General features: G+C 43.1%; 1 protein-coding gene across 2 annotated transcripts in view; it reads left to right on the top strand.

The window, feature by feature from the left end:
* Positions 1 to 21,375, top strand: part of LOC129703318 (sodium/hydrogen exchanger 9-like) — a 435,915-nt gene that overhangs the window by 357,747 nt on the left and 56,793 nt on the right. For both annotated transcript variants that reach the window (XM_055645681.1, XM_055645680.1), the window contains exon 14: positions 15,025 to 15,107. In XM_055645681.1, coding sequence (XP_055501656.1) covers positions 15,025 to 15,107 — 83 coding nt within the window. The remainder of the gene's footprint in view (positions 1 to 15,024; positions 15,108 to 21,375) is intronic.

The following is a 21,375-nucleotide window of genomic DNA, read 5'->3' as shown; positions in this document are numbered from 1 at the left end:
CCTATCGAAACAACAATGGAACAACAGAGGTATTGATGTTGACAACCTGCTGAGCAAGTGAAAAATATTAGACATTAAAAGCAATAACTGTTTTCATGTCTTATGGATGTGATTCATGTTAAAGCTGTCTACTCATTCACCAGCATTGATGGCATGGAGTCATTCGTACAGAACAGAAATAGGGCTGTCAGCTCATGATGATCTTTTTAGATACAAAGAGCTGCAGATGCTGGTTTACACAAAAGGGCACAAATTGCTGGAGTAACTGAACGGGTCGGGCAGCATCTCTGGAGAACACACATGGTTCATGATTCGGGTCAGGGACCCTTCTTCAGACTAGATTGTAGTAGGGGGGCAGGGGAGATGAGGACGGCTGGGAGTGGGGAGAGGCAGGACAGAGCCTGGCAGGCAATAGGTGAACATGGACGAGGGTGGGCTTTGATAGGCAGATGACTGGAAATTGGAGCAGAAGGTGTAAGACAGACTGATTGAAGGATTGCAAATTGTGAAGTCAGAGGAAGGAATGTAGCGGAGCATGAGGAGTAGGGGAGAAATGGATGCAAACCCAAGAGTGGGACACAGGGAAATTGAATGCAACTGTTCAGCAAAGTGGTAGCCAAGTCTACGCCTACCCGACCTATGCCTCTCAAAATTGTATATACTTCTATCGGGTCTCCTCTCAGCCTATGATGCTCCAGAGAAAACAATCCAAGTTTGTCCAATCTCTCCTTATAGCGAATACCCTCTAATACATTCTGGTAAACCTCTTCTGCACCATCTCCAAAGCCTCCGCATCCTTGCTGCACACAACCTTCTTTGCCATAACTCGCTGAAAAATGTAAACACATGAATCCCACTTGACAACAGGGTGGTGCATCTAGTTACAGATGCCCAGTGCTATCTGTCTGGAGATTGTACACTCTCCCTATAATTTGATGCTCTACTTTCCTATCCAGTTCCTGAAGACACAGGTTGGAAAGTTAATGGCAACTGTAAATTGCCCTGGTAGAAGGGTAAGTGCTAGAATCTGGGAGATGGATATACAAGGATATACAAGAATTAACATTTAGAATGGATTACTAGAAAAGGTAGTGGGGTAATGGGATTGATCTGTGAGCTGGCATAGTGTCAGTGGACCAAATGGCCTCCTAGGTCATACACATTGTATGACATACGCTGGGCTTACCTGCCCACAGCTTGTGTCCAGAACCATCTCCGATCCCTACTGGTTCTGTGATCCTGCCAGTATTGTACAGAATATTCTGTGTGGTCAACTAGAACACGTCATGGACTATCCTTGTGACAGCCTTTTGACTAATCAAGACGTGGCAGTCCTAAAGCTAAAGGGGTTAGGTGCATAATGAGCCAAATGTCTGTGTCTTTGCTCTAAGTACGTTCGAACAAACTTGTAGATCTGCTGCTTCACAGCTTCAATGACTTGGGTTTTATTTTGCGCTATCAGTTTGGATGTTCTTGTGACTGAGTGGATTTCCTCTGGGTAGCCTGGTTTCCTCCCGCGTCTCAAAGACATGCAAGTTAGTCAGTCAGTTGATTGTCTTCTGTAAAGTGTCTCCAATGTGTAGGTGAATGGTAGAATTTGGTGGGGAGGTGGGGGAAGATGGTGAAGATGGTGGGAATGTGGGTAGAATAAAAACAGGTTAGTGTCGGGTTAAGTTAAATGGGTGCTTGATGGTCAGCACAGACTCGGTGAACTACAGGACCTGTTTCAGTGCGTTAATTTTAATTAACAAAGTTTGTCCCTCAAGTCAGAAAGAAATGAGACACTCCCAGACACCGTGTTCTACATTTCTGTGCTGCTACAGTATGTGCAGTCTCGCAAATCTGGAAGACACAGGCACTTCAGTTAACCTGCGGTTCTCTATGTACCTGCCAATACTGTAGCTGTCACTACAATCCAGCTCGCATTCATTGTCTTTAACACACGACCACATTTCATTCATTTAATTTGATCCTCAAAGGTTTTCTGTAGCCGTTTCAATGTTGACATTATTCAGACCGTTGAAATCCAACGTGAAAAAAACCACATTGGAGAAATGTCAGAAATTCTATTCCAAATAGTAACTGATAACAGCGAAGGAATAATGAAAGCTCCGCTGTAGAAACAAGCAACTGCAGATGCTGGTTTAGAAAAAAGAACACAAGGTGCATGAGTAACTCAGCGGGTCAGGGAGCATCTCTGGAGAACATAGATAGGTGGTGATTCGGGTCAGCATCCTTCTTCAGACTGAACAAAGCTATGCTACCTAATGCACAGGATGAGTTAAAACAAAGGTACACAAAAATGCTGGAGAAACTCAACGGGTTCAGCAGCATCTATGGAGCGAAGGAAATAGGCGACGTTTCGGGCCAATACGTCGCCTATTTCCTTCGCTGCATAGATGCTGCTGCACCCGCTGAGTTTCTCCAACATTTTTGTGTACCTTCGATTTTCCCAGCATCTGCAGTTCCTTCTTAAACACATGAGTTAAAACAAAGTCTGATTTACAGGTTTATAAAAAAGGGTATTGAAGATTAAAGAAAGGGGAAATCAAATGGATATTTTCAAAATTGTGAAGTAGATAAAGTGAGAAACATTTTCTTTGCAGGTCAGCAAATTTTAAAAGTTCCCCAAATGTTTTTTTCTCGAAGATTGCATTTTCCTCATGTAATAATAGGAGTGTTAGATGGTGAAGGTGCCTCTCCATGAGCAGTTATGATGGAAAATGTATAATGCTTTAAAATAAAACTATAAATAACTGAAAAGGGAAGAATAATAATGGATGCAGGAAAATAATAGGAATGTAAGATTGGAGTAATTCCCTTTGACTGAGGAGTTGGTTGATGCTGTATGTCTTCTACTGATTCCTTTGTAAAACTCCAAAATCCTCTACTGCAGCAATTTTCCAGTGAATTTGGATATTTTTATGGGTCCGTGTTCTGCACATTCTTTTTTGAATATCAAAGCATTTCATTCTTTTCAGACAGCTGCTGACATTTCTGAAAGTATTACTCAGAGAATTCACTCAGCGAATGATACAATGCCTACAGCATGGAATTAGGCATATCAGGGATGCATGATAAAGGCCACTTAAGGTCATCTGCATATGGTCCTCTGAAGATATCATTCAGTTGGTCCAATTCTCCATATTTCTACCCGCCTATCTATTTGTTTTTTACCTTTGGCTTCTGGGCATGTTGTCTGCCATCCCTCTCTAATTTTGTAATGTTAGTTTAGTTTAGTTTAGAGATACAGCGTGGAAACAGGCCCTTCGGCCCACCGTACATGAACACGTAGTCCCGTAGTCCCCGTACATGAACACACCCACTAGGGACAATTTTTACATTTACCAAGCCAATTAACCTACAAACCTATACGTCTTTGGAGTGTGGGAAGAAACCAAAGATCCCGGAGAAAACCCACGCAGGTCACGGGGAGAACGTACAAATTCCGTACCGACAACACCCGTAGTCAGGATCGAACCCGAGTCTCAGGCGCTGCATTTGCTGTAAGGCAGCAACTCTACCGCTGCACCACCATGCCATTCAGTTAAGCATTGTCTGATTTCTACCTTTATTAGGAATACTAGGTTCCTTTAACATGTTTTTAAGATGCCTACCTTCGGGCTTTCAAGATACAGCGTGGAAACAGGCCCTTCAGCCCATCAAGTCTGCACCAACCATCGATCACTCCATCCACTAGCACTATCCAGCATACTAGTGACAATTTACAATTTACAGTGGCCAATTAACCTACACACCTGTATGTCTTTTGAATGTGGAAGGAAACCAGAGCACTCTGAGAAAACCCACGCTGGTCACAGGAAGAACGTTGAAACTCCGAACAGATAGCACCCGTAGTGAGGATCAAACCTCAGTCTCTGGCAAAGAAGCAACTGCACCACTGCGCCGTTGTGCCGCACAATCATGTTATTATTAAAATATATAACATCCGCATAGAGCATGACAGGTTAAATATTTGCATGACTAGAGAATATCAAACAATAGAACATGGTTACTAGATTAAAGGATGGTCATTTAAAACTGACATGCATAGTAAGTGATCCTTGCAGAGGGTGGTGACTCTGGAATTCTCTACACTGGGTGGTTGTTGAAGCTGGATCATGGTGGGTATTTAAAAATAAAGTAGATTGTTTTTTTAAAGATTAGGGAATTGAATGCTATGGGGAACTGGTGCAAAAGAGGTGTTAAGGCCAGGGGTAGATCAGCCATGATGATATGGTAGCACAGACTCAAGAGGCAAAATTGGCTATTCCTGTGTAGGAAGGGATTGCAGATGCTGGTTTATACCGAAGATGGACACAAATTGCTGGAGTAACTCAATGGGACAGACAGCAGCTCTGGAGAAAAATAATAGGTGACGTTTCGAGTCTGAAGAAGGGTTACAACGCAAAACATCAGCTATCCTTTTTCTCCAGACATGCTGCCTGACCCGCTGAGTTACTCCGGCATTTTTTATCTATCTTTAGTTATTCCGGTTATTCTCTTTTTTTACATTCTTATGCAAAATGTTCTTGAGAGGTGTTCCTTGAAATGTCCACTTTGAGATTCGTCTACAAGACTGACATTAATTTTTAAGCAATATATCTGCAGAGGTTCTGAAATCTTACAGCATTAATAGCCAATAATGTGTCATTTAGTTAACACCAAGGGCCGGGTGATGATTTATAAAGTTTTAATCATGTCAGTGCATGAGCAAAGTGTTCTCAGATTGTCACATGAGAAATGTAGTTTTGTCAGGTGAGAATTTTTCATTTTCTTAAGTGGCTTTGTAAAAGGGGCCCTGCATAATGAGGCTGGACATCGCAGCTTCCAGCAGGCTTGTTGAAGGCATTGAAAGAAAATGATCCTGCCCAATAGTCAGCATGTATCTGGCAAATGTACAGATAGTCACAGCAGGGTTTTGTTTCACTTTAGTTCGATTCACAGAAGGAGATGATAAATGAGCTCTGGCACAGCAGGTTGCCTCCAATGTGCCACAGAGTTCTTCCTGGCAGCTTCCCACTTGTCACGTTCTCAGTTCCACTACACAGGGCAAGGCCAGACTCTGTATAAAAGCCAAGCACTTACCCAATCATGGGGAGGGTGAACTCTTGTTTCTCCCTCCAGTAAATTCTTCATAAGTGATAGGAGCAGAATTAGGCTATTCGGCCTATCAAGATTGCTATTCCATTCATTCAGGGCTGATCTATCTTTCCCTCTCAACCCCAATCTCCTGCCTGCTCCTCCATAACCCCTGACACCCTTACGAATCAAGAATCTGTCAATCTCTGCCTTAGAAATAACCATTAGCTTGGCCTCCAGTGAGTACAGGCCTTCAAACGCCCATCATACGTTAACCAATCATTCCTGGGACCATTCTCGTAAACATCCTCTGCACCCTCTCCACATCAACACATCCTTCCTCATATATGGGGTACAAAACTGCTCCCAATACTCCAAATGCAGTCTGATCAGTGCCTTGTAAAGCCTCAGCATTGCATTCCTGTATTTATATTCAAGTCCTCACAAAATAAATGCTAGCTTTGCATCTGCCTTCCTTGCTACCGATTTGATTTGCAAATTAACTTTTTGGGAATCGTGTACCAGCACTCCCAGGTCCCTTTGCCCAACCTGTCCAAGTCCTTCTGCAGAGCCCCTGCTTTCTCGATACTACCTGCCCCTCCAACTATCTTCGTATCATCTGCATTGCAGCATACCAGTTCCAGAGACAAAGTTCCAGGCAAGAATCTTGAATCTTACTTCTTTTATAAAGACTTTCTCGATCTCAGAATACCACAAAGTATTTTGCAGCCAATTCAGAGGGTCAGGCAGCAACTGTGGAGAGAATAGACACGTAACTCCACAGATGTGCTGCCTGACCCGCTGAGTTCCTCCAGCACCTCGTGTTTTGCCCAAGATTCCAATATCTACAGGTTCTAGTGTCTCCATCAGTACTTTGTGAATAGCACTCATTTTTCAAATAGGTTCTCCAATCTATGCACAGCCAGCTTCATAAATAATGGTGTGATTACAACCACATCAGGGACTGGTTGGTGTTGGGGGAGCGCAGAGGAATAGTGACGGATCATCATTAAACATATATATGTTTCATCTACCCTTCCAAAAGAGCTAATTTCATGCTTCATCAGGACCAGATCATTTGTTTTGTGACACAGTGGCGGAGCTGGTAGAGCCGCTACCTCACATCACCGGAGATCCTGACCTCGGGTGCTGTCTATGAGGAGTTTGCACATTCTCCTCGTGACCATGTAGGTTTCCTCCGGTGCTCTAGTTTTCTCCCACATCGCAAAGACGTGTGAGATTGTAGATTGTATGAGATTACTTTGCCTCTGTAAATTGCCCCAATAGTGTGTAGGGAGTGGATGAGAAAGTGGGATAACATAGCACTAGTGTGAACAGGCGTGGATTTGGTAGGTGAAGGGCCCGTTTCAATGCTGCATCTCTAAACTAAACTGAACTGAACGCCGAGGAACAAATGCAACTCACCAGACTGGATTTCTTCTTTCAAGTAATCCTGCGTTGTCCTTTACACTCAGCTGAGAGGAAAGGCAGGGCCTTAGTTAGCAAAGCCAAGCGGAGCCTCTGGAGACCTGCCTGGTTATATTCACTCACATTTACCCGCTTTACCCATTGTACTTTAGTTATGCTTGCTTGTATTTACGTATACCTGTAGTATTATCTGAATTGATTGGAAACCATGCAAAACAAAGCTTTTCACCATGCCTTGGTGCATGTAACAACAATAAACCTAATCCTAATCTCTCAAAAGAGAGAGAGAAGCAAGGGCCTGCAGATGCTGGAACCCTGCATGGTACGCAAAGTGCTGGAGTAACCCAACAGGTCAGGCTACATCTCTGGAGGACATGGATAGGCGATGTTTAGACCCAAAACATCATCTGGCCCGTGTTCTCCAGAGGTGCTGCCTAACCCATTGAGTTACTCCAGCACCTTGTGTTCAAACCCTTAAAAGAGATAGGAGCAGAGATTTAAATGTGACTGCTTTCCAAAAAGCAATCCTTAAGCATCTATCATACACATCCATTCATAAATGCAGACATATTTAAGATGTTCCATGATTCTTTAAGTGGCAAATCCTGTATAACTTAAGTATCATGTACAAACCGACTTTTCTCAGACCTGTCCCAGAGGAGAATGGGCCTAGGCCACACAGAGCAGGCCAAGCTGCTGGAGAGGAGAAGGAAGAAATAAACAATGTACCTGAACAAGAGAGCACAGCCACATAAGGTCTTCAGGGAGCAGTTCCCTCATTTACACTTTAGTGAGGATCAGTGTGATATGTCATGAGATTTGCCAATCATATAACCATATAACAATTACAGCACGGAAACAGGCCATCTCGACCCTTCTAGTCCATGCTGAACACGTATTCTCCCCTAGTCCCATACACCCACGTTCAGACCATAACCCTCCATTCCTTTCCCGTCCATATAACTATCCAATTTATTTTTAAATGATAAAATCGAACCTGCCTCCACCACTTTCACTGGAAGCTCATTCCACACAGCCACCACTCTCTGAGTAAAGAAGTTCCCCCTCATGTTACCCCTAAACTTCTGTCTCTTAATTCTCAAATCATGTCCCCTTGTTTGAATCTTCCCTACTCTCAGTGGGAAAAGCTTATCCACTCTGTCTATCCCTCTCATCATTTTAAAGACCTCTATCAAGTCCCCCCCTTAACCTTCTGCGCTCCAAAGTATAAAGCCCTAACTTGTTCAACCTTTCTCTGTAACTTAGTTGCTGAAACCCAGGCAACATTCTAGTAAATCTCCTCTGTACTCTCTCTATTTTGTTGACATCCTTCCTATAATTAGGCGACCAAAATTGTACACCATACGCCAAAATTGGCCTCACCAATGCCTTGTACAATTTTAACATTACATCCCAACTTCTATACTCAATGCTCTGATTTATAAAGGCCAGCACACCAAAAGCTTTCTTTACCACCCTATCTACATGAGATTCCACCTTCAGGGAACTATGCACAGTTATTCCCAGATCCCTCTGTTCACCTGCATTCTTCAATTCCCTACCATTTACCATGTACGTCCTATTTTGATTTGTCCTGCCAAGATGTAGCACCTCACATTTATCAGCATTAAACTCCATCTGCCATCTTTCAGCCCACTCTTCCAACTGGCATAAATCTCTCTGTAGACTTTGAAAATCTACTTCATTATCCACAACCCCACCTATTTTAGTATCATCTGCATACTTACTAATCCAATTTACCACACCATCATCCAGATCATTGATCTACATGACAAACAACAGTGGACCCAACACAGATCCCTGAGGCACCCCACTAGTCACCTGCCTCCAACCCGATAAACAACCATCCACCATTACTCTCTGGCATCTCCCATTCAGCCACTGTTCAATCCATCTTGCTACTCCACCACTAATACCCAAAAATTGAACCTTCTTAACCAACCTTCCGTGAGGAACCTTGTCAAAGGCCTTACTGAAGTCCATATATACAACATCCACTACTTTACCCTCATCAATTTCCCGAGTAACCTCTTCAAAAAATTCAAGAAGATTAGTCAAACATGACCTTCCAGGCACAAATCCATGTTGACTGTTCCTAATCAGACCCTGTTTATCCAGATGCTTATATATATTATCTCTAAGTATCCTTTCCATTAATTTGCCCACCACTGACGTCAAACTAACAGGTCTGTAATTGCTAGGTTTACTCTTAGACCCCTTTTTAAACAATGGAACAACATTCGCAGTACGCCAATCCTCCGGCACTATTCCCGTTTCTAATGACATTTGAAATATTTCTGTCATAGCCCCTGCTATTTCTACACTAACTTCCCTCAATGTCCTAGGGAATATCCTGTCCGGACCTGGAGACTTATCCACTTTTATATTTCTCAAAAGTGTCAGTACTTCCTCTTCTTTGATCCTCATAGTTTCCATAGCTATTCTACTTGTTTCCCTTACCTCACATAATTCAATATCCTTCTCCTTGGTGAATACCGAAGAAAAGAAATTGTTCAGTATCTCCCCCATCTCTTTTGGCTCTGCAGATAGCTGTCCACTCTGACTCTCTAATGGACCAACTTTATCCCTCGTTATCCTTTTGCTATTAATATAGCTGTAGAAACCCTTTGGGTTTACTTTCACCTTACTTGCCAAAGCCACCTCATATCTTCTTTTAGCTTTTCTAATTTCTTTCTTACGATTCTTTTTACATTCTTTATACTCCTCAAGCACCTCATTCACTCCATGCTGCCTATAATTATTGTAGATCTCTCTCTTTTTCCGAACCAAGTGTCCAATTTCCCTTGAAAACCCAAGACATAGATTGTTGTACTTCAAAGATGTAGATAGTGTAAACTAGTTCAAGAATCTTGTTTGTGACTGCAACACATATCAATGCTATTATAAAGATAAAGTGATGGATCAAGCAGTATCTGGAGACCTAAACAATGACTATCCATTTCCGTCCCAATGCCACCTGACCTGCTGAGTTCCTCCAGCACTTTCTGTTGTGCTCAAAGTTCCAGCATCTGCGATTTCCCACATCTCTGTTATAAAGATTATAAATTTATTACACAAATTACATTCAGTCCAAAGAAGTAATACCTAACAAAGACAAAAGTCAGCCTGTATCTTAAAACTTCAGAGGCTTGCCCTCGAGTGAGTGACTGTGATGCTATCCTCTGCTGGGTCCCTTATTATTTAAAAAAAATGCTCTATTCTTAAAGAAATTAAATCGGAAATACAATATAATCAGTTCACATCTTTCTCTACATTAATTGTACTGTCAAATCTAAAAAAAAACATAAATGCCACTTAAGCTTTTGCAGTACATCGATGAAAGGCTATTACACAGAGCCCAGCCCCTGAATGTCCAGTGGTGGTAGGACTATAGAGTGTGGTCCTTCCCCATAGAGCCTCCACAGTGGCTAGACTGAGCTCTAGTGCACTCTTCAACATCAATTTGGGCATCCTGGTATGTAACAGCTGGGTTCTGACGAGTGCAGAATTTCTTTCATTTGATTTTCTTTCTCTCTCCCTTTCTCTCTCTATATATAGAAACATAGAAAATAGGTGCAGGAGTAGGCCATTCGGCCCTTCGAGCCTGCACCGCCATTCAATATGATCATGGCTGATCATCCAACTCAGTATCCTGTACCTGCCTTCTCTCCATACCCCCTGATCCCTTTAGCCACAACAGCCACATCTAACTCCCTCTTGAATATAGCCAATGAACTGGCCTCACCTACATTCTGTGGCAGAGAATTCCACAGATTCACCACTCTCTGTGTGAAAAATGTTTTTCTCATCTCGGTCCTAAAAGATTTCCCCCTTAACCTTAAACTGTGACCCCTTGTTCTGGACTTCCGCAACATCGGGAACAATCTTCCTGCATCTAGCCTGTCCAACCCCTTAAGAATTTTGTAAGTTTCTATAAGATCCTCCCTCAGTCTTCTAAATTCTAGCGAGTACAAGCCAAGTCTATCCAGTATTTCTTCATATGAAAGTCCTGATATCCCAGGAATCAGTCTGGTGAACCTTCTCTGTACTCCCTCTATGGCAAGAATGTATTTTCTCAGATAAGGAGACAAAACTGTACGCAATACTCCAGGTGTGGTTTCACCAAGGTGCTGTACAACTGCAGTAGAACCTCCCTGCTCCTATACTCAATTCCTTTTGCTATGAATGCTAACATACCACTCGCTTTCTTCACTGCCTGCTGCACCTGCATGCCTACTTTCAATGATTGGTGTACCATGACACCCAGGTCTCGTTGCATCTCCCCTTTTCCTAATCATCCACCATATATGTCTATCTCTATGCCTATCTCTCTACCTATCTATCACCCTCTCTATCTATTATATATTAAAACTGTGTGGCTGCCGCCTGCCGCCTGGCGTCCGGCTGCCTTTCTGCCTTTTGATTCGCTGCTCCTTCCTATCAGCTTCCAACACACTTCAAAACAAAGTTGCAAGACAGGAACACTCTGAACTTTTCACCTCAATGGGATATCACAGCAAGTGCTTCAACAGGGGGGGGAGGGCCAATTGGTATTGCAATTGGAACTGCTGCAGCAGGCAGGGGAGGTGCAATTGGAGTTTTTTTTCAATCCACTGCTGAGGGAGGCAGGGGAGTGCTGGAATCTTACATTTGGGAACGGGTTCAGTTCCGTTAGAGGAGACGGGTGCATGGTGGAATATTGGGTTGGGGGATCACACCATTGGGGGAGCAGACCCAATGGGTCTGCACTTGGTCTAGTACCTCTATATATCTCTTCGCCTCTCTCACTCTCCCCTTCCCTCCCTCCTGCTTTGATGTTATATGTAAACTGCTCCCCCCACGCTCTTTTAGTTATATTTCGCCCCCCCCCACCCCACCCAACCCCCCCCCCCCCTCCCCCCCCCCCCCCCCCCCCCCCCCCCCCCCCCACACAATAAGTCTGAAGAAGGATCCCGATCTGAAAAGTAACCTTTGCATGGTCTCCAGAGATGTTGCCTGACCCACAGAGTTGCTCCAGTAGTTTGTGTCTTTTATTGTAAACCAGCATCTGCAATTCCAGGAATGAGTGGATTAGTAAATGATGAGCGTTTGATGGCACTGGGCCTCTACTCGCTGGAGTTTAGGTTCAGGGGAACCTCATTGAAACTTACAGAATAATGAAAGACATAGATATAGTAGATGTGAAAAGGATGTTTCCACCGGTGGGAGAGTCTAGGACCAGAGGTTATAGCCTTAGAATTACAGGGCGCTCATTTAGAAAGGTGGTGAGGACGAACTTCTTTAGTCAGAGGGTAGTTAATCTGCGGAACTCATTGCCACAGAGGGCTGTGGAGGCCAAGTCAGTGAATATTTTTAAGGCAGAGATAGACAAGTTCTTGACTGGAATGGATGTCAGGGGTTACGGGAAGAAGGCAGCAAAATGGGATGAGGAGGCGGAGATCAACCATGATTGAATGGCAGAGTAGACTCCATGGGTCGAATGGCTTAATTCTACTCCTATAACTTGTGAACGTGAATTCCTTGAGTATCTACTATTTTCTTGAAGACAGACACAAAAAGCTGGAGTCATTCTGCGGGACAGGCAGCATCTCTGGAGAGAAGGAATGGGTGGCGTTTTGGGTCGTGACTCTGAAGAAGTCTGAAGAAGGGTCTCGACCCGAAACATCGCCCATTACTTCTGAAAGAGATGCTGCCTGTCCCGCTGAGTTACTCCAGTTTTTTTGTGTCTATTTTTGGCTTAAAACAGCTTCTGCAATTACTATCGACTATTTTCTTGAGTTCTCTTACCCATGGTGGTTTCATATACATACTTTGTGTTTTATATGCCTGCTTCTTTTGCAAATGAAGCTTTTCCTTCTTTGCTCTCAGAGACTGAGAAAAACAAGTTCTCACAATAATTGTTCACAATTCGTGTTTGATTACTGACATGACCCTTCAAATCCTCCGACCCCTCTTTTGTTTCCTCTATCTCTTAGGGGCCTGTGGGAAGGTGGGGGGGGGGGGGGTTAATTTTAGATGGATAGATAGATGGATGGATGGATAGGCAGATAGATAGACAGACAGACAGACAGACAGACAGACAGACAGACAGACAGACAGACAGACAGACAGATATAAGTGGGTGGGAGAGAGAGAGAGAGAGAGAGAGAGATTCCAGCCACGTAAACCCAAGCAACGTGGTACATCTACGCTTACAAAAATAATCCGCTCTATGATCTTTGGCAGTTCAAAAGCGGCGAAGGAAATTAAAAATACCCCCCACCCTCCCATCTCCCCTGGCCAGTAATGTGATGGACGCGGAGGTCTGGACCAATCGCTGACAGGGTCTCAGACAAATCCCGTCCCCGGAGACGTCCTGTTTGTAATTTGGCTTTTTGGCGTCACGCCAGTTTGTTTATTTGGATTACCGGTGTCGTGTCCATTCGGTTATTTAGCTTCCACTTCTTGGCTTCGGCTTCTCGTCCTTCAACGCCCCATCCGGGTACCCATTTCACTAACTGTCTCAACTGCCTCTTAAAATATGCCTGCTTGAGTGAAATTATCCTCATTATTAGCTGCCATCTATTGTTAGCTCTCTACCTTTTCAAAGGACACCATTGCCTTTTAGTTGTACACATCATGGTGGTCAATCATAATTTAGGTTTCTTGATGAATGAGATCAGTACTGGCCGTGAACTGTGATTGTGTTATATATGAGCAACCACAGTGATGCAGCAGTATGATTGCTGCCTTGCAGTGCTTGCATCACCGGAGACCTGGGTTCAATCCCAACTACGGTTGTTGTCTGTACGGAGTTAGTACATTCTCCCTGCGACATCAAGGGTTTTCTCCAAGATCTTTGGTTTCCTCCCACACTCCAAAGACGTGTATGTGTCAATTATCCCTAGTGTGTGTAGGATAGTGTTAATGTGTGGGGATCACTGGTCAGTGCGGGCTCGGTGGGCCGAAGGGCCTGTTTCCGCGCTGTGGCTCTAAACTAAACAAAACTAAATATATCAGGTTGTCACATTGTCTACGTGAGAAACAACTAATTTCAATTCAAAAATAGGCACAAAGTGTGGAATAGTATGTGGGATAGTGCTAATGTATGAGGTTCGCTGGTCGGCGTTGACTTAGTGAGCCAAAGGGCCTGTTTTCCTGCTGTATCTGTAAGCTAAACTAAACTGAATCTCTCAAATAAAGAATAGTCAATAAGAGTAATAATGTAGCTGATGTCACTGAGCATCAATGGAGTCATGAAGCAATTCATTCCTTCACCAAACAACATGATGAAAACTCAATTCTTTTTTTTCAATGAAAGCTGTAAGAGTTGAACTTAAAAACAGAAGTTTTGCCTTGAGTATATCTTTAGTGAAACATTGTAATGGGAGAGCCCTTAAGGGCCTGTCCCACTGTACGAGCTGATTCAAGAGTTCTCCCGAATTTCCTCTGATTCTAACTCGGAGAATTACGGTAATAGCCGCTCGTAGGTACTCGGGGCTCTCGTGGACAATTTTAAACATGTTGAAAAATCTTCACGAGTCTTCACGAGCTCACCGCCTTTCCCGAGTACCTGCCGTTAGCGTTGCGAGCCGCTAAGAGACGTCCCGAGCTCCGACCTACCCGCTACGTACATTCTACGTGTTAGATTTTTTTTTTAACTCAGGAGAGCTCTTGAATTACCTCGTACAATGGGACAAGCCCTTAATTCTTACACCTTTCTTGCCTCAGCTCTCCATCTCCATTCCTTCACCCGCATCTGTTTGGATAATCCCTAAGAAAGACACACAGAGCTGGAGGAACGCAGCAGGTCAGGCAGCATCTCTGGAGAAAAGGAATAAGTGACGTTTCGGGTCGAGACCTTTCATCAGATATCCCACGCTCTCTCACCCCCTTAGATAACCGGATGTGATCACATTTTTCATCGCTCCTGATTGTGTTCTGGATCTTTTTTTTTCAAATTTTAAACTTTATTCAGAATTACAAAAAAAAAGTACAAAACAAAAGCAGTGCAAAAACATTGTCAGCGGCCAGACATACATTCATTAGTGTCGAATCCGGTAGTGTTATGGATCTGGCCGGAATCAGCAGGCACTCTGGGAATACTTGTTTGAAGCTGGTTTCACATTCCCATATCCCCACTTCCTTCCCCCTTTAAAGCCAGGGCCACAGAGTCTAGAATCCCTTTGTGTTCCAGCCTTTTACATTTAGCAGTATTTCGGTGTTAAAAATAACAGGATACTCTTCGTATCCAGCATGTAATAGATTTTTGTTTTGTTCCTTTGTGGCATTTGCCGGTTTTCAGCAAGGTTCGTTTCCTCAGGTTTCAGAGATGAGAACAGAGGGCCACTCTGGATATTGCAATTTACATGCTAATGAAAAAGCTTAGTCACTGTGAGACTATGCAGCCATGCAGTCCATCACGTCTAATCCTCCTGTTTGAAATAACATCATTTAGTAGCAGGTCTGAAATAACCCTTTCTTAAAGAAGAATGTCAATTTTTATCTCCGCAGAGTGGCGATGGCATTCAAGTGATGAACCCCACAGAAGCAGAAAGTGCCTGGATGTTCCGGATATGGTACAATTTTGACCACAAGTATCTTTTCTTTGGGTGAAATGTAAGTCATAGCTCAGCAGGCTATAAGATTGGACATTCTTTTGCACTGGATTGCCTCTGTTGGACCATTCATTAAAACAGGTACTTCCCGATATTACAGGATGCAAAGTGCTGGAGTAACTCAGCGGGTCAGGCAGCATCACTGGAGAACATGGATAGGAGACGTTTCGGGTTGGGGCCATTCTTCAGATTGAAACGTCACCTATACATGTTCTCTAGAGATAGACACAAAGTGTTGGAGTAACTCAGCGGGTCAGACAGCATCTCTGGGGAAGGGTCCCAACCCAAAACATCACTTTTTTTTTTCTACAGAGATGCTGCCCGACCCAGTGAATTATCTTTGATATAAACCAGCCTCTCCACAGCATTGTGGACGCCCCCATTCTTGGGTCATTGGTTCCCGGTGTGATTTGTTCTGTACCTTTTCATACCTTTAGTTTCTCTCTCCCCGGAGTCTGAAGAAGGGTCTCTACCCGAAACGTCACCTATTCCTTTTCTCCAAAGATGCTGCCTGACCCGCTGAGTTATTTCAGCATTTTGTGTCTATCTGAAGTTCTTTGTTTCTTATGTTCTCCAGAGAAGCTGCCTGACCCGTTCAGTTACTACAGCAGTTTGAGTCGCTTTGTGTAATCCAGCAACTGCAGCTGCTCATTTCTACAGCCTCACAATATATGAGATAACCTATAGTTGTATACATACATGTACTGCAATGCTCCAGATCTTTTCCCCTTTCCGATGTTTGACAGGGTTCATGGATTTTAAAGACAAGGGTCAGGGTCCTTCATCCCCCTAATGACCTTACTCCAAGTGATAGCCGCAATTAGGCAATGTTCAACCCGTAGGATACAAATCAGTTTTAATGCCAAAGCACAGAAGTTTGAGCATCTGCACACATTTTATCTGCATGCTGTCTTACTTGTGTATGCACAGTGCATACTGGCATAAAGAGTCTGGAGCAGTTTCTTCTTCATTTGTATTTGAAGCATCGTGTTGTGGCTACATTAGAAGTATTCTATGATTTAACAGAAAGTGCCACATGCTGTTTTCAAGGCATGGGGTTGTGAAGATGTGGGAATGCATGAGAACGTACCATGGAAAGACTGATTGCAGGGATGTTGAGATTCTAAGACACTCGGGAGCCCTGTGGGGCTGGAAGGTGCATTCCAGCTCCAAATCAGTGTCTATTTAAATGTACTCACACATTCTGGTATACGCTGCTTATCCTCATTTTATACATACCATAGCAAGTACCACAACAGTAAATAAAAACACAAAGTGCAGGTGTAATCAGGCATCATCTCTGGAGGACATGGATAGGTGACATTTCGGATCTAGACCCTTCTTCAAACTGATTATAATAGGGTAGAGAAAGCTGGAAAAGGGGTGTAGGATAAAGCCTAGCAAATGATAGGTGAGTGTGGTTTGATTGACAAATGGGTAGAGATGAAAAGGAGACAAAAGATAAGGAGAGAAGAGGAATGAAATGTGAAGCCAGAAGAAGGGATATAGTGGAGAGAAGATGGGCGTAAAGGGACAGGGGAATGGATAATGGGAGAAATGGCTGTGCACCCGGTTGGGGCCAGGGAAGAACTGGGAAAAGGGGATGGGCTGTTTCCTAAAATTGGAGAAATCAATGTTCATACCTTTGGGTTGTAAGATAAGATAAGATACATTTATTGTCATTTGGACCCCTTGAGGTCCAAACGAAATGCCGTTTCTGCAGCCATACATACAAACACATAGACCCAAGACACAACATAATTTACATAAACATCCATCACATCGCTGTGATGGAAGGCCAAATAAACTTATTTCTCCACTGCACTCTCCCCCCCCCCCTCCCGATGTCAAAGTCAAAGCCCCCGGCTGAAGTGCAAGTGTTGCCTAAGACCCGGGTGGTGCGAGGTCACATTTTGCTTATTTTAGAAAAGGCGTGCGCTCCTCAAAGCCGCGCGGGGCAGTGTGTCAGGCCCCGCTATCTTCGACCCCAAAGAGAAGTCGCCGTAGAGCCCTTTAAAGCATCATCCCTCCTTGGACACGGGCTCCCTGCCGCCGTAACAGACCCGTCGTTGGAGCCTCCGATCTCAGGTCGGGCCGCAGCATCTTTCTCTTCCACCGCTATTGGTTCCGGACTCGGCCAGCCCCGCGACGGCGACGGTGAGTCGTAGCACCGAGTCCCCGGCTTTTCCTGTTGTAGGCCTCATTTCGCATGTTGCGGCCCCAACTACAACGGAAACCCGACGAGGAAATGTCTCCAGTTGGGACTGTCAAAAGGTGTCACCCCCCCCCCCCCCCCCCACCCCACCCCCCCATTATAACACTGACATTTGGTTCGCGGACATGACTTCCAGTGGCCAAGGATGGACCTTTCATAAGCTACCAAAGCAGACTGTGAAGTGCTGTTTCTCCAGTTTGTGTGTGTGTAACCTCACTCTGCAATGGAGGAGGCCCAGGACAGAAACATCAGTAGAGTAATGGAAGGGTTAGCAACCTGGTCTAGAATGCTTTGGCGGATGAAGTGCAAGTGTTGCCTAAGACCTGTTGTGTTCAATTTTGCTTATTTTAGAAAAGGGCTCCTCAAACTAATGTTAACACCTTATTTAAAGATGTAAGCTTTTTAGCATCATTTCTTGGCACTCCTGGTAAAGAATAGGATCAGACATCTTTCTCTTGCTATTGGTTATTACTAGGCAATGGATAGATTCAAGACCAGTTATCCCTCAGTTTTTGATTGTTTGCACATTTCTGCATGTTGTCACCAGAATTTCAACTACAATGTAATACTGGAAATGTCCAGTTGCCACTGTCAACAGGTGTCACTGTAACACTGGACATTATAATCTGACATTTGGTTCCAATGACTTCAGTGGCCAAGAATGACCTTTTACTCCCATGTATTTGCCAAGCTATCGTCTTTCATTGGCAGAAATGTAGAGCATCAACTATAATTCTACACTTGGATGTTGAAGGAGATAATTATATCTAGATGGCAGGATGCATGTCAGTGTATATCTCTTCCTGTTTATGATATGGCCAGTGAGTCATTATCTATTTTGTAGTCTTTTCCTGATGCCATGCTAAAGGGAAGTATATTTTCCAATTATAGACGCAAAGTGTTGGAGTAACTCAGCGGGTCAGGCAACATCTGTGGTGAACAGATAGGAGACTTTTCGGGTTGAAACCAAGGATCTTCCATGTTGAATTCCCACTATATGTTTGATTGCGACTTCTTGTGAGTTCTATTTGGTTTTTCAAACATTATCCAGGTTGAATTTGCTGGAAGTTGATTGCATTGGTTCTGAAGGGCATGGCCAACTTCAGACTGTTGTGACGGTGAAGCTATGATATACAGCGAGATGTTCCAATTTGCCCCCAATTTGCTGGATTCAAGTGAAAATATTCCAACAACCCTGATATAGATTTTCATGGAAAAAATGTTTCATTAGTAAAAATCTCAATTTGATGATGAGTGTTGTATTGTTGCCAATTCAGAGCAGTCTTTCAATTAAAGCTTTTCACTATTCTTTCATCACAGATGACAATGACAATACGATCCAATTAGGCAAACTGGGGAAACAGATGGACATACAAGAAAGCCATTAAAATCATCTAATTTTATTTTAATATTCTATGCCTCATGTCCTCCTCTTCCCGGTCATTATTTATATAGAATTCACCCTTTTATGTCACTCTCACTACTCTTTCTTTTAGACTTTAGGCATACAGCATGGAAACAGGCCTTTTGGCCCACCGAGTCTGCACTGATGAGTATACTAACCTACACATACCAGGGACAATTTTTCAACTTGCAAAAGCCAATTGACATTACAAACCTCTATGTCTTTGGAATGTAGGATGAAACTGGAGCACCCGGAGATGTGGTCACAGGGAGAACGTACAAACTCCGTATAGACAGCACCCAGCATCAAACCGGGTCTCTGGTGTAACTACCGCTGCACCACTTTCCTGACACAATATTTCATTTTCCTGACACAATATTGTCATGCTATCATACACATTAGTCTTTGCCATATTTTAATGTAGATTCAGCTCTCATTGAATCTCACAGCCATTCAGCCACTTATGTTGACCCTGTCCAATTAACCACTCTGTTACTGTTTTCCCATTGCCTCTTCAATTACCTATCCTGTTCCAATTGTAGATGCTGTTGGATCTAAATCCACTACACTGTCAGCAGTGGGTTGTAAGTGAAAACAAGCCACTGTGTTTAAATGGTCCCATCTTGTCAATGGAGACACAAGAAACTGCAGATGCTGGAATCTTGAGTAGAACACAGAACTCAGTGGGTAAGGCAGCCTCCGTGGAGATAATGGGTAGAACCTTACCTGTTCATTCCTTCCCTGAATGTCGCCTCACCTGCTCAGTTCCTCCAGCAGTTTGTGTTTTGCTCATATCTCCAAAGGATCTTTTACATTTGTTTCAATGTCTATGCTCCAGCCATGGAAAGGACCCCAGACAACATTTTTTTATCGGATAATGTTATTCCATTCAAATACATGCTATTCTAAAGGTCAATAACATTTACTAAGCAAACCACACATTTGATATGCGTTTTAACCATGTCTACTTCAACTCACTGGTAGAAAATGATTGGTAGGTTTTTAGTCATCCTTCAAATTAATTCCAGAATGCTTTTAAGTGTTGTGCTTATTTATCAGGGGAAAGAATTGTCTATGCTTTGAGCAGTAACATTTCCATTTACTCCTCCGGAATTAATTAAGTGTTCTAGTGAGATGAGCAGAAAAAACAAGGTTCATGTTCTATGCGGGTAATTTAGAAAAAGATCTGAGATTGGAAGGAGACACCTGGATTTCTGATGCTTTAATTAGAAATCAAGTCAGAAAGTTTCTGACAACGTGAAGCTGTGAGAAATTTGAAGTCTCTTTAAACAAATTTGGTAGAAGTCTAATATAGATTGGCTGTTTGCAAAGGACACAGAGAGAACGCCTTCCAACGGCAAACTGCTGAGTGCCTGCATTTATTTATATTTGAAGCTCTTTTTGTGATGTGGAAGACTAATAATTGTTTAGTGTTTGAAGATGGACTAAGCTTTCATCTGAAATCTGAATGCATTTTCCATGACCATTTTAAAAATAGGTACCTTATCGACTGGAACTTACCATAGACCAACTGCTCAAATTTCTAATATTAGTAACATTTGTAGAAATGCTTACAATTATATCATGTTTCTAAGCCAAATATTTTGATGACAAGAAATGTTTCAACATGCTAGCTGAGAAAAAATAGCCATTGAGTCACATTTGGGTATGGATTTGGATAGATGAAGGAAAGTTGGAAGATTGTGGATGTGCTTTTCATGTTGTAATTCATCCCAAATTGGGAAGCAAAGTGCAAGAATTCTGACAATGGGCAAAAAGCAGATTGAGGGCTTCTAAAGTGTGGGTAGAGTGGGAGAGAGCAAAGGCAAGGTGAAAGGAGGCAGCATGGGAGGAGGCCACAGAGGGAGTTCTGAATAAGTACACTGATTGTGAATCCAATGAGTTGGGGGTGTGATGAGGATGTAGAGGAGAAGAAGAAAGACAAGCAGAACATGATTTGATACATCTGGCTGAATTGGCAGAGTAATAGTTGATGTAAGATGTAATAGGCCTACATAAACCCACACGAGAAGACTGCAGGCAACAAAACTGAAGGAAAGGATAGTTATTATAAGTACATCTTGACGTGCACTGCTCAGAATGCATGGCAAACAATGACCTACTTTACAAATGTATTCCACACTGTAATGTGTGAAGCGCAGCAGCCAATTCCTGCACAGCATGTTCCCATGACAGCACTGAAACAATGACACGATAATGTGTTGGAGCATAGTGACTGGGGGTGAGGTGCTGACTGGAACATTCCTATATAATGTCATGTCCTTTGATGTTTATTTGAGAGTGAAGACAAGATCTTGGTTTGAGGATTTACCAGAATTATAATGTCTAGGCTGTGTTTTAAACTGAAGAACTTGTTCTCATTCCAATTGTGACTTTTCTAAATTGTGTATTGCTCCTTCTTTCTCTTAGCAATAAATATTCCACTGAGGATGGTAGTGAATCTTGCATTTATCCATTCTGCTGTACAATTCTCTGTGAAGTACATTCTCCTCTGGCATCTGTAGTGGTGTCATGGTTCTCTTCCAGATTGTTGTTGTTGTTTGCATTAACTTACTTCCTTTTGGGGTTGGTTGCATTGTAATTGGAGCCGCAGGATGTTGTTGGGA

Source organism: Leucoraja erinacea, chromosome 14 (genome assembly GCF_028641065.1).
Source record: "Leucoraja erinacea ecotype New England chromosome 14, Leri_hhj_1, whole genome shotgun sequence".
In the NCBI taxonomy this organism is placed as follows: Eukaryota; Metazoa; Chordata; class Chondrichthyes; order Rajiformes; family Rajidae; genus Leucoraja; species Leucoraja erinaceus.
The sequence above is the reverse complement of the archived record's forward strand: the minus strand, read 5'-3'. Positions and strand labels throughout refer to the sequence as shown.